This window comes from Varanus komodoensis, unplaced genomic scaffold (assembly GCF_004798865.1).
Source record: "Varanus komodoensis strain SLA01 unplaced genomic scaffold, ASM479886v1 scaffold7_3, whole genome shotgun sequence".
NCBI lineage: Eukaryota > Metazoa > Chordata > Lepidosauria > Squamata > Varanidae > Varanus > Varanus komodoensis.
The window spans coordinates 6,078,508-6,092,651 of record NW_025336480.1 but is presented as its reverse complement, the minus strand read 5'-3'; the positions used below and the strand labels follow the sequence as shown (position 1 = coordinate 6,092,651).

General features: G+C 44.2%; 1 protein-coding gene across 2 annotated transcripts in view; it reads right to left on the bottom strand.

The window, feature by feature from the left end:
* Positions 1-2,641: 2,641 nt before the first annotated feature.
* LARS1 (leucyl-tRNA synthetase 1) overlaps positions 2,642-14,144 on the bottom strand; it is a 49,250-nt gene continuing 37,747 nt past the window's right edge. The window contains exons 29-32 of one of the 2 annotated variants that reach the window (XM_044454327.1): positions 12,059-12,163; positions 11,343-11,438; positions 9,495-9,627; positions 2,642-3,025 (exon numbers count right to left, since the gene is read on the bottom strand). In XM_044454327.1, coding sequence (XP_044310262.1) covers positions 2,820-3,025; positions 9,495-9,627; positions 11,343-11,438; positions 12,059-12,163 — 540 coding nt within the window. In that variant the 3' untranslated portion in view covers positions 2,642-2,819. Of the gene's footprint in view, positions 3,026-9,494; positions 9,628-11,342; positions 11,439-12,058; positions 13,517-14,144 lie in introns of those variants that run through there. The other variant, XR_006417023.1, reaches the window with a different exon arrangement.

The window sequence follows — 14,144 nt, the reverse complement described above, 5'->3', positions numbered from 1 at the left end:
CGCAAACCAGCCTGAGAGAGAAGGAAAAGCAGGTGCCAGAGAAAAGCAACACAAGGAGGCTGAGACTGACAGGACCCCACTTCCTTTCCTTCCCCTCCATGTTTGCCCATTTGGATGGCCATAAAGAGTTGTCTAGATGAAATGCAGGTCATGAAATCCAGTGTGGTGTAATGGTTAAGACAGCAGGACTGCGACTCAGGAGATCCAGGTTCTAGTCCACACTCAGCCATGGAACCAACTGGGTGGCACAATGGCAGGGAAGATCACTGCCACACATTGCTCCATGCACTGAGGGTGGGGGACATTGACTTTCACCCTTAATACATCAGAAGTAGGAAAATATTTTCTTCACAGCAGAAAATGTAGCACAGGTGTCTGTGGCCGAGTTAACATTTTCAGGAATGGAGTCTGAGGAAGTGAGGAAACTAGCAACAACTGTTGAAAGTCTAGATTTTACTGCAAATGTTTAACCAACGTATAAACTGCTTGATAGCATGAGATCTTTAAGATCTCACACTGAAAGCTAATGTATTCCCAGAGTCAAATGGTATCCCTTTGAGAATTCTTAAAGAACTTAAATGTGAAGTATTAGTTCATTTACATTCCACCTTGTTTCCTTTTGCAAGGAATCCTCCTTCCCTCTGTCCTCATTATCTTATGACATGGATCCTCAAACTAAGGCCCGGGGCCCACTTGCGGCCCGCCATGCCTGTGCCCATGTGTGTGCCCGCTGCCTCCTGCCTCGTGCCACACGCAGGGAGGCAGCGGTTTGCTTGCTCGGAGAAAATGATCTCCAAGCGAGCAAGCCGCTGCCTTGTGCGCCTGCCTGTCCATGCCTCACCACGCACCCACCTCAGCGCATGTGCTCACATGTACCGCCCCCGCCTCACCAGTCCGCGTGCACCGCCAGCACCACCTTTCCGGCCCCTGGCTAGCACCGGCACCTTTCAACTGGCCCCCTGCTGAAAACGTTTGAGGACCCCTGTCTTATGAGGTAGTTTATGCTGTGGCAAACATAAGACATCCAGTGAGCTCCCTGGGTAAATGAGGATCAGAGCCCAGGTCTTCTAGGTCCTACACCAATGGTCCAATCTCTACAACACACAGGCTCTGATTTTTAAGGAAAATGCTGGTTTTCTAACAAAAAATTTAATCTGTCCCTAAAAATTGGCCTCTGTACCACACAAATTGCTAGCTGCCTATATAACATTTCAAAAACAGGATCCAGGAATTAACAAGCAAGTTACTGTTCCAGATAAATCTGTGGAAATTATTTTTAAAGATAAAATTACCAAGCACATAGGAGGACAAGACTTGCTGGAAAAGAATCAGTGTGGCTTCTGTAGAGATAAGCCGTCTCAGCAACCCTTAGGGTTTGGGGTTTTTTGAGAGCATCAACAAGAATGTCTACTGGGTAATCCAATAGACACAGTTTACCCATAGTTTCAAAAGCAAGGATGAAATGAGGGGTCCCCCAAGGTATTATTCATTAAGGCTACCAGTGCCTACAGTCATATTGACCTCCATGACCAGAGGCTGTATGTCTGAATACGTTTCTGAGGAAAAGAAATGGGAGGGTGCTATTGTGCTCACCTTCTGTTTCTAGGCTTCCCAGAGAAACAGACTGCTGGACCAGAAGAGCCTTTGGTCTGATGCCACACAGTTCTTACATTCATAAATGCTGGCTGGCAGTGTGTTGTGGCAGCATAGAAACAAGTTCTTTTTCACAGAAGGCAACTCAACTCAGGAACACCTTCCCAACAAAGCTGGGAGACATTTTCATTAGCCAAGTTAGCATGCTAATTCAGACTTTTTGAAAGACCTTTTAAACTGTGCTATTTTGGTATTTTTCTTATCTATCACTGCTGCTGCTGCTTTTGTAACTATTTGAATGTTTTGAATATTTTAATGTATTACTAATGTTTACCCATTATTTTAGAAGAACTGAATCATGCAAGAACAAAAATGATTTTAAAAAATCTTCTCTGGAGCAGAATGTGGGGACAGGGCAGTTCAGTGGCAACATACCCCTTTCCCAGCATAGCCTGGAACTGGTTGACCAGTTGTCCTGGCTCTTAGGGCAGCACCTCTGTCACAGTGCAGCCAGAAAGGGAAGAGAAACAGTGCCGCTACAACCACCTTCCATTTTTAGAGGAATATATGTATCTGGTCAAACACAACAGCCATGCAATTGGGAAGAGTAGGTCAGAAACTGAGTGGTGTAGCATGCTAGGCAATACCCTACCACATCAGAGGAAGTTCTAGTGAGGCATGACTCTTCCTTCCTTCACCTGTCCATGCTTTGCTTGCAGCTAGAGAAATCTGCCTTAAGCATTGTGTAAAGGGGGACATTCCATGAGACGGTCCCTCCCATTTCCTCAGCTTTTAGTCTTTCATACAAGTGACAGCTGCAGGGATTCCAACCCTGCTGTCCCTCCTGAGACAAAAAGGCAACCTTAAGGGAAGGGCCATGTGGCACTGTCTCTCAACTGTGCGTGTCCCAGAGTGCATTGCAGAAGACCGGTGACCACAATATGGAAATACTGCACTGTTCTTGTACATTACATTTGCATCATGCAGGAAAGCAAGGTCTCCGCTGTCTCTTGATTTGGGCTTGACTTTTTTCAAGAAAGCACACAAGGATGGAAAATATATTTATTGTAACCACATTTAAAAATTGCAGAAGCTTGATCTACATGTAAAGTTTAATTCCCTCCTCACACCCCCAGGAATTAAAATCTGCTGTGGTCCACAAGTTAGCTTAAAAGCCACTGATGTTAGCTAAAGATTCATCGTTGATTAAGCCCTCTGTGCATGGCCTAATTAACTATATAGACAAGTGTATCCCCAATATCTGTTGTCCGCCCATTCTCAGTGAGGCGGACCCGCTTTTCAGCTAGGTCTATGTAAAAGACAGCTTGCTCTAAAATGGGACACTTCTCAGCATCTTCTTTTCCAAGAACAGGAACACGACGAGGGCCTCGGAGAGGGTCTTCAAAGCGCATTAATTTCACTTTGGAAAGATCTGGAAAAAATGTTTAGGAATGCAAATATAAATACAACAGGTACATTTTTGTATGAGTATTCACATCACAAGAGGAGTGATGCAACATAACTAGAACAGATGGGTCAATTTAAAAGCACTGCCCAGATTTTTAAACAATGCCTTGGCAGACGTTTACAAGTTGCTATTCAGGTCAATTACCTGAAAGGTTACAGAAGTCCTTAATTACTAAGGCTTAATTAAACACAAGGTGGGGTCACGTATATGCAGCATGAATGCCTCAGCATAAAGAGTGAACTAGAGAAGGATGCAATTTTTTCCACCTATAGGCAGTTGTACAAAGACCTCCCATTCTCTGAATGTTTCTTTTAGTCTTGTAACAACCACATATTATTATTTATTTATTCATTTGAAGTATTTCTATTTCTGGAGCATCTTACATCCGTGAAATTAGATTACAGATCTGTAGCTTGCTGGCTTATAACTTAAAAAGGCACAGCACACACAGAAAAAGGAACGGATCAGGAAGAAGGAAAAATAAGAGTGATCCTACAGCCTCCAAGACAGACATCCAGGGGGCCACAAGATAATTCGGATTCCCATAGCAGAGGTCGCACACCACACTTGGAGCTGGGATTCGTGCTCCAGCTACCCACTTTCACCTTGCAGCCAGTGTGGAAAGAACTGTGCTGGCTGCCCCTGCAAGGCTGGGAAACTGTCCTTGGAGACGGGGTACAGGAGGCGCTCCAAGGGGGAGTGGAATGGAGTGGGGAAGAGACTGGGGCTGCCAGGATGCAACGCATCCTGAGCGTGCTCCTGCCTATTACCCGTCTCCTCTGAAGAAGTTCCGTTCAACAGCCAGGAGCAGCCATCTAGCTAAAGTGCAGAGCCAGAGGTGTGGGGAGGCAGGGAGCTCCTTCAATACTGCCCTGGTCTGCACTGCATGCTCATAAGCCTCCGAGTTCAGGGGCTGACAAATATCAAGGGGGCAATGGGCAGGTCTTTCAGCAGGGCTGGTGGAAAGGCTCTGACTCCCCTCTCCCTCCTCCTCCACAGAATGTGGGAATGGCTGTTGGTGGTGGTAACAACATTTACAGCATGGCACGTACACACCTGACCAGGTGGATCGACAGCTTTGTCCATGTAGATGTAACCCAGCAGGAGTCACTGTATTTAGGGGGAAGGGTATGCTAAATGTTATGGATGCTCCAATATGGCATTTGATACGTTTATTATCAAGGAATTTTGCATTTTAACCAGGCACAGTGAAAAATGGTTTTTCAGAAATGCAGAACACAGAAACACACGTTTCTGTATGTTTTTTCTCCATGCAAAGGGGGATTTGTCAGAAGTGTAAATCACTGTCTGACAATTGTGTACCCTTTCCAGGGATGCTGTCGTTTGGAAAAGGCTCTTCAGGGACTGTGCCCATTGACTTGCTCCAGAGGAGATTGGGATGTGATTTAGTCCTGTTCAAGCTTCCTTTCTAATCAAGGGCCCACCTCCTAATGGGCAGACTAAAAAGCACCCCAAGGTACTTGAACACCCAATGCTAAACAAACAAACAAACAAACTTCCAGAGAAGAAGCAAGTAAACTTTTGGGGCAACAGGCCCATTTGACCATCTAGGAAACTGTCCTTGGCACGACCACAAAATGGCTGTCGCATGGGCAAAGGAAGAACAACCCACCCCAAAGACTGAACACAAAGCAGAACTGGGATCTGAGCCCAGTACCAAGCAATTCCTTTGGACCCACCATTTTCAGCACCAGCAGAACCCCATTTCATAGCTGCTGGTTAAAAAATTGTATCTTTTTCTTTTTTAAATGGGCCTGAAGGGCATCTTAGTGGGTCCATGGGCACCATGCTGCTTACCCTTAAGCCAGGCATTCTCTTCCTGGATGCAGCTTTAGGCTATATACTATCATGTAGTGTCTTTTTCATGCTTTGTTTACAACAAAGTGTCTTCTCTGCATGGAAATCAAAAATTCCCCCTTATAAAGAAGAAACATGGGGAAAGACATCTTGAAATTATCCCTTTGGGAAAAAAATAATATACTGTAGGTGAGAGACTCCAGACATCTGGAAAAAAAAATCTGGCAGGAATTTCCTCAAAACATACTGAGTTATTTCTCTAGAAGAGTACAACTGGGTTACTAAATAGAAACTAGCAAATATGACACCAGTGCTTTGTCAGCTGCCCTTGTTTCCAATGTGTAGAAACACAATTTAGGGTGTTGGTGCTGATGATTAAGGCCCTAAAGGAACGTCTCCTCCTATGGGTACCTGCTTAGTCCCTTAAGTGTTCTGTCAGGTGTCCAGGCTGGAGGAAGTGAGGTGGGTGGCTACAAAGGAGGGGGGACTTTTCCATTACGGAACTCTCCCCCTAAAACTGTTTGCCTGGCATCTGAATTGTTTTATTTTTGGTGCCAGACAAAAACTTCTCTTTTCTTTCAGCCCTTTAGTGCTCCAGTTCTAGATTTTTAATGCTGTTCTTAGATACCTTTTATCTATCCCTGTGTTGTTTGTTGTTCTCCTTCATACTGTATGTTGTTAGTACTTGAAATATGTGCACTATTTTATGTTCCTAACTGGGTTAGACTTTAAGTCTTTTAACTAAGCCACCCAGAGGATGTCTGCTAATTGGGAGGATTAAAATATGTCAGAAATAAGTTCTTGCATATTTACATATGTAACATATGCAAGAAATATTATTGTATGTAAAACATATAAAGAAGGAGAAAGGGGAAGGGAAGGATGGCTTTAGAAGCAACATAGTTTACATCCTACTGTAAGAAGACAGGGTAGGTGTGGGGAGCTATGCATTGTTCATTCCATAACAATGGAATGAAGAATTTCAATAAACATGAAAAGTTGTCTCAGTTTTGTCATTGGATACATTTTAATCCAGTTTCAGAAGATATGGTTTTAAAAAACTGAAGCGATTTCTCAGCCAGAACTACTTAGCACAACTTTCTTAATGAGCCAGCTATTTTAGACTGCCAAAGTCGTTCCTCTTTCACCACTAGCTTTTATCAGGCAATCTTTTCAAGTGCCTGCCTAACAGTGACATCTTCTGGAAACAACGATTTAGAATTACTGATTTACTCTCAATTGGTTTTCATTCACTTCAAACTATCAGGTTGTGGATCTCTAGTAATTGCCTGCCCAAGCTTGAAACGTGTTGTGCTCTGTTTTTGCTTTGCAAGACATGCTCTATATTTCTTCTTCTCAGCTCTTTTCAGAAAACACAGCTTCACATTGTAATATAAAAATGGTCTCTTTTCCTCTGATCAAAACACACAAGCTGTTAAAGTGATGAGGAAATAAATTATCTCCCCTACTTACAAAGTTTGGACCAAGGCATAATTCTCTGGCTTAGTGTGCAACTGCTGGAATCAGCAAAGCCACCGAACAAGCAAGAAATTATCCCTGCCTTATAACGAGAATCCTGTCAGATCTGTCCAGCAGAACAGCCTGTGATTTACGCCTAATGTCTTGCTTACCGGAAAGGGGCAAAACCCAGAGAGAGGCCAGTGGCTATTGGTTACAATTGCAACACTCAAAATGCTCTAATCAGGGCTTAACTTTAAAAATGTAAATGGAAAGGCAAGTCACTACAGGAAACCAGTTGGTCCAGATGAGCCTTCTGTTAGAAGACCAGACAGGCAAGGCAGCCTGCAGGGGAGGTGCGCAAGACACAGCTCATCCGTACTCTTTCCCATATAGGGCTAGAAATCTGGAGGGGAAATAACAGCCCCGCCCCCATGGACATACTGGGCCAGTCTGCACTGCTGCCACATGCCACAGTGGCTTGAAGCCACCATGGGTTATGGTGCCATCTGGCTCATGTCATGCAAATATGGCATGTGCAACTCACTATAGTTTAAATAAGCCAAATTAGACTGCGGTGCTTGTACGAATCTGGTCATTATTAAGCTTAGGTTAAACACACACACGTATTTCACTGCACACTAAGACCATCTGTTTACTACTGAAACATCCTCCTGGAGGTCTGCCAAAGACTGGGCATCTTTCAGAGGGTTAATTATTTTATTTTGGATTGGGGGCATTTGGTATTGGTAGTGGGGATTATGAGCAGATGTTTAGAAGTTGTAATTAACATTATCAATCTACATTTAAACACAGTTTAACCAAATCTAAGATTTAGAATAAGAAGGACTGTGATGCAGACAGAGAATAGTGAGAAAGTACTCTCCGAACTAAAGAATCCAAAATTCTTACCCCAACACTGGCTAGGACACACTTTTGAAAACATAATTACTTTTACAATAATCTAAAACTGCAAATTAGTTTTTAAGCTGCATTGATGAAAGGAAATTTGTTATAGCTAACTTAACTTCCATGTTGTGAGCTAAAAAGAGATACCTTTTCACAGTAGCTATGGATATGAAACCTGGCTCTTGAGTGAGAAAGTACATTTACTTTAATGCCTTTATGCTGCAAATCATTATTTCCAATGAACCCTAAGTGCTTTCAGGGAGATGGAGCTAATACTTACTCTCACTAATACTGCACACTCTGAAATTTAAGATGAAAAAATAATGCAGTTCATGCATTAGGAAAGTGTGAGTTGAGTGGGAGGCTCAAGAGACCTGTAATGGCTTAATGCATCTTCTCCATTTAAGCCACAGGATCAAGTCTGACATAAGCAGATAGTAACTAGCAGTGGAGGTGAGCTTCAGGTTTTGGGGTTCAGAAAGAATTCCCCAGTAGCAGAACTCCAGGAGGAGCACTACTCTCCTCTGGAGTTCAGACCCGGATCACAGTGGGCATGGGCTAGGCTCTAGGCCTACTCCAGAGACCTTGCTAGACTGCTGCCACAACGTTCTACAGCCTAACAAAGGGCCTGATATCAGACACAGGGACCCCGCCCACTGCCCATGCTGGCCTGGGATGATGGGAGTAGTAGTGCAGCACATCTGGTTGGGGGCCAGGGTAGGGAGATATTCTATCATTCAGGGCTTCTTCCACAAGTGGCACAAAATGACTCTTATTTAAAATCTCTTGAGTCACCGTTTTATTACCTTCTGGGTTTTTAGAAAACTATTTCTTGAGTGCTTAGAATGTGAAAGAAAAGGAAATAATAGAGGGAAAACACTAGCCTTGCAAAAATGTTGCCATTCCTGAGACCTCAGGAGACAAGCTACAAACCTGGCATCCTGGCTATCAGGACTCCCTGCGGAGCAGCCGGGATGCCTCCTGCATGCTGGCTCAGAGCCAGAGAAGACACAGGTTGATTCCACCTCCCTCCTTATCTCCCGAGGGTCCAGCTAGCACACTGAACTGGTCACTGCCCAAACCACAAAAATCCTTAGGGCCTTCTCCAGAGGTGGGCTCATAAAGAGCCCAAGCCCCATCTTTTCCTAAGCCTCGGTCCTCATCTGATTATTGTGCCCAAGCACTGGGGCAAAGTGCCAGAATGGGCCCATGGGAACAACGAAATAGCAGAATGGGAAGAGGGGTTTGTCAGCCGGACTGTGAAAAGCTCCCATCTACCAATAGCAGGCCAGCAGGAGTTGAGCAGGCAGTCTGACATAGGGACCCCTCTGCTTGAGGAGGAGACACCAGTTGCTAGGAGACAGCATAGGCAGAAAATTCAGTTAACAGAGAAGCAGGGAGAAGGCAAAAGGACTAGGTTTTGGAGCGCGCCGCCTGCAGGGATGTGCAGGCAACGGGGGCATAAAGAGGAGGAAGACTAGGGGAAGTGAGAGAGGGCTCCACACTTCAGGCTGGGTGAACTCAGAGATGTGCCTCTATAGTGATGCCTAGCAGTAAAGCCTTGTGAAAAGAAACTCTGGAACGCTGTGTTTACTTGGGGGGAGGACCACACCTCACAAGTGTGATGTCCTCTTTTACATTAAAGCTCCCAAGGAAAACAAGCATGCTTCTGTATGCAAGGACCATAGGGAACATTTGGAAAGTGAGCTGACCCTAAACCTGCTTTATTATATCCCATTACATTTTGGTGTACACAGTCCTCCTCTTGACACCGGGGGGGGGGGGGGTCTGACTCTAACATTTGGGCACATGCAATTTTGTTTAGACTATGAACTACAGAACATGTTGGTACATCACCTTTCCTACATATATGTAAATTGGCCTCAGCAGGACCCTTTACTTCTGTCATGAGAAAGGTAGCTTCTATAAAAGCTAGTGCTATAGACCACTGTCCAATCTCAGAAAAACCTAATGGGGAATACAATGAATGCTCCGCTTCTTAGCATCTGACTCACAGGTTGACTAAAACTGTGATATGTGTTGCCCCTAAGCAGTGCTACAGAAAACTACTAATAAAAAACAGTAAAGCAACAAGAAGGGATGTGTGTTCCATTAATTAGATTCAATATGAAGAGATGCCAGGTGAGCAAGAAAATGAACTTTTGACAAGCAGCAGTAAGTGAACAAGACATCACGTAGGAATGCAGAACCTGGATGGCTGAGGAATAAACCTGAACCCAAATGTTACCTTTGATTCCTCTGTCCATCTTCATCAAGCGTCTGATTATTGTATCTCGACCATCTCCTTGCCTGACCTCAATCTTTGTAGAGAAATGGCCATTTGCTGGTTGAGGATTTACCAGAAAGACAGACACACCAGGCTGCAAGAAGACAAGAAAGGCAGAAGCAGCTCAGCAAGACACAGGAAGGCAGGGACTCTGAACTCATCATGGTGTTCTTTGGATCCCAGCTTGCCAGTGTGGTTTGCTTCCATTGGCACAACACGATACATAGATGACGTCTGAACATTTCAGTTGCCATTGGTATACCCAGTATTTAGTTAAAGCATTTTTATTCCACCCTGCAGCCAAAAAGGCTCTTTCAGAAGCTTTCATACAGTCAGTAAAACAAGACAGCCCCCTGCTTGCAGACTTAGAGTCTAGAAAGACGTGATGTGCAAGGAAAAAGGAATGGGGAGGAACGTCGGGTAAGGAAGTTACATCTTTCAGCAGGGCTGGAATTTCTTTCTCATCCATCTGGCATGCTCTGGTGCAATGGCTGCTGGCTACTTAAGCATATATATGTAAGTATATGTGTGTGTTAACCTTTATTCTGCCTTTCCTCCAGAGAATACAAGGTAGCAATCTTCTCCACTCATGTTAGCCTCACAGGTGTGTTGTGCGGCTAAATGTCCTCTCTTGGCTGCTAGGAAAGAGTGACTACACCAACATTACGTATTGAGCATCGCAGCTTAGTGGGGATTTGAACCTTTATTTCAGGTCCTAGTGTGGCTCTCTAACCACTACACTACACTACCTGTCAACGGTAAGCTTGACATCTACCTCTTGCTCCCTGCAGGACCATATTCCAAATCTCAGCACCAGTGCATATAATGTCCCTGCCTGGTCTAAGCCTTAGCAATTCTCTTTGCCCATGGCAGAGGCAGCACTCTTCTTAATACAGGAACCTGCCATCCAGTCCAGCCTCCAAGTGAGGTATACCCAGCAACTTGACAGTGAGGATACCCAGAACACTGAGGCAGAGCTGTCACAACTCCATGAAAAATAAAGCCAAAAGCCTACTCATTCCAACTGCAAGGCAAGATTATTCCATCTCCAGAAACAGCAAGGCCCTTACTGGTACTGGCAATCAGCAAAACTCAGGAAAGATTCCAGGGTCTCCCACTTCCACATCAGTTAGAGATTACAGTAAATAAATATAAAGTACAAAGCCAGTTCCCAGAATGCTACCACACTCCAGCATCATGTTTGAATCAACCAAGAAGCAGAACTCTGAGGTGGGACATGCTGACAGGGGCCAAGTTCTATGATGTTGCCCTGTGCTGTTGAGTCATTTCCTACTTAGGGCAGCGCTATGAATGAAATACCTCAAAATGTCCTGTCCATGACAGCCCTGCGCAGCTCTTGAAAATGCCAAGTTCCAGAGGGCGTTATAAAAGGGCTGCAACCAAATACTGTTGAGAGGGAACCCACTGGGTCTTTTTTGGAAGGGTACCTCCCGGCCACCTTTCAGTTTCTGCAGAATTGTTATCATTCATTCACATGGACATGTTGTGGGAAGAATAAATCCAGCTTAGCACTATCATCAATGAACAGCCTGGTGAAAACACATGCACACCAAATCCTTCCAATATATAGCCTTGCTCTTCTCACTCACTCACTCATACACACACACACTTATTACTCTAGCTACATAAAAATCCAGCCCCATTGCAGCATCATGCTTAGAAGAAGCCAAGACACAGAATTTGGGGGGACAGGGGGCAGGTGTTGTGGAACATTCACAGAATGCTCTGACCAAGTTTCTGTGCAAGCAGAACAAGAAAAAAACAGACACAATAGATCTACAAACTTACCTCTAGTCTGAAGACGCAGAATGGTTTTCCAGGACAGCAGTCTTCTTTAATTTTCTCATCTCCTTCAGAAGCGAACTTCAATTCTATCTGTTCCAGCTTTAGAATAAAAGGGGAGAAATCCCTCCTGAACATTAGCAGGTTAGGATGAAGAACTGGCCTTTTGGAAGGTGGTATAAAATTAAATCTTTAAGTTAAGCACATATTGATTGTCTCCATTTTAACACAGAGGGTTCCAATTAAAGATGCTTCAGACAAACTGAGTTTAAGGGCAGGCACCTGTGCTGTGGACTTAAATATATTTCCAAGCAGTCTGCTGTAGTTTTGACTTACAAGCAGATACTGTTATGCTTGGAGAGAGGACCCCTATGGAGTTCTCTACTGCAATGCTTGAGAAGTCCCAAATACTTTCACCTTGGGGAAAAGAGCAAGCTAAGTGGACATAACACTTTTTAAGTATTCAGACACTAAGATAATGATGAAGCATAAAAACATCTGATTGCATTTGATGAGAGTCGTCTCTCTTGTAGAAAGTCAAGGTTGATCTCACCCCCACCCAACTCAAGGACATGTTTTGTAGAGATCAGGTGCTTTGCAAGTTGAAATGCAGTTTAAAAATTAACTACATGGGTAACCTCAGAAAAAGTACATGGAGACATTCAGTGCCTTCAAGCTCTTTCAGTGTGTTGAACCATCAGTGTTCCTTGAAAAGTGCTCACCTCCAAACTATTTGTCAGGTAGACAATGTTCTCCATGAGGACAGCCCGTTCGTCGAATTCCAGCTCCAGATCAAGAACCCGTGGTCCTTTCTTCTCCAGGTTTTCCTGTCATGACCAAAGCAGGAAAAACATCTTTTAAACTGGGTTGTCACTGTGAAATTGCACAGCGTACCCAAGGCAGACTGTGGCACAGATGAACTCTTCCAACAGACAGCAAATGGGTACCAAGCTTGTTGTATCTGACAGAAAGATACCTGTTCCCAGCACTGGATGGGAAGGAAACTCAAGCTTCAACATTTAAGGGATTAGGCATGTTTAGACAAAAAAAAAAAAAAAAAAAAAAGACCCACAGCTCCCAGTATTCCCCAGCCTGCATAACTGGAGCTGTAGGACCTCTTCCTTGCCTAAACACACACAAGTCTGTTCAGCAAGCTGCTCTTTTGTCTTCCTTTACACCAAGGTGCCAAATAGGACTGAGCTTGAGGGCCAGATGAATTGATCTTGTCTTAATATGAGGAACCTTATGCTGCCTGTACAGAGAATATGCATGGAGTGCCATTTGAGGGAAGAACCTGGCGCAAACAGCAAAGCCTCCACTGTGCAGTTCATGAGCTGCATCAGGACCTCAGCACAGACCCATTGCCTCCCCGCCCCCACCCAATTTAGGGCTTGAGAAGTTAATAAATACTGTGGACCTCCTGGCATCACCCCCTGCCTGCACCAGCCCTTCCAACTGCCCGTGCATCCAGCTTGGTAAGGAACCAGGATCAGCACTGACCAAGAAGTTGCCACAGGAGCATTCCTGCGGGTTGCCTGTCCTCCTGTTGCAGAAGAGGGGCATGTGACCCTACAGTGCAACAAGTGATGGGATTGAGGAAATTGCCCACCCTCCCATCCACTGAAGGTGACTGGCATGGAGCCACCAAGACACAAACAAGCACCTTGTGGCAGAGAGGAAGGAAGTCGCCAGTTGATATTGAGAAGGATGCTTGAGCTGAAACTGTGTATTTCATCATTTATTTCTTACCTTTCTATATTGTGCAGTAACCCCAAGCTCTACTGAGTTTTGATGGTATCACCAATTGTAAAGCTTGTCCTCCTTTGAAGAGATTGCTTCCTGGTTGAATATCTAGAGACCAATCAACCCACTCTGACCCAAAACCAGAAATTACAACCTTAATGTGTTGACTCTTCAACACATTTAGAAATCAAGTATGGTTTACTCTGTGTTTAAGAAAGTAAATAATCCATTATGCCAAAATTTTATTCATTCTAACATGACTAATGCAGAGAAATAGCTTAGTGAATTTTAATTGCCAGGCAATCTGCTTCGCATCTTGCAGCGCAGGCCCAAAGAATGAGTGCTGAATGACTCTTGCTCTTGGTTTATCATCGCTTTCTTTTGCCAATTCACAATGCACATGTAGTGGCTATCTGATGGGCCCTTTAGGTACACCCCTGCTGCCAAAAACAAAAAAAAAAGATTGGTAAGCAATCCAATGGCTGCATTTGCACCTAGCAGTGGTAAACTATAGGTGTATGCTGCCATTTTAACAATCATAATTAGCTGTTAGTTTAACTGTGAGTCGCTTAACCCAGGTTTAACCCATAGTGTACTGGTTCAGACATCACTGAGCAACCTCTGATCAGAGACTGAATATTCAAAATGCCTGTAGCACCCATCCAGCACAAGCAAAGCCATGGCAAATACTTGGCTAATTTGCCACTGTTGCATTTGAAGTGGATCATAGTGATCCAAAGCAAAGTGGGCAAGCACCTGCAATTGTGTTGTTCCTCTTACCTGTCTTATCAGGGCTCCTGAGAGCACATTTAGGTAAATGCTGTTCTATTTCTTCTTCCCAGTCAGGGAAGGATGAAAGTGCACAATTACAGTGACTAAATGCATGAATGGGGCTTAACAGAGCTTGAGGTTTCATAGCTTTGGCTTAAGAAAGCAAAGATGAGGATAAGTAACAGCTGCCTTGCCCTTCTTTTGCCAGTCTGCAAACCTGGTGATTTTCATATTAGTCTTGAACAGAGAAAAGCAATGCGTGATGAGCACTCACATAGTCTAACAGGACTGACG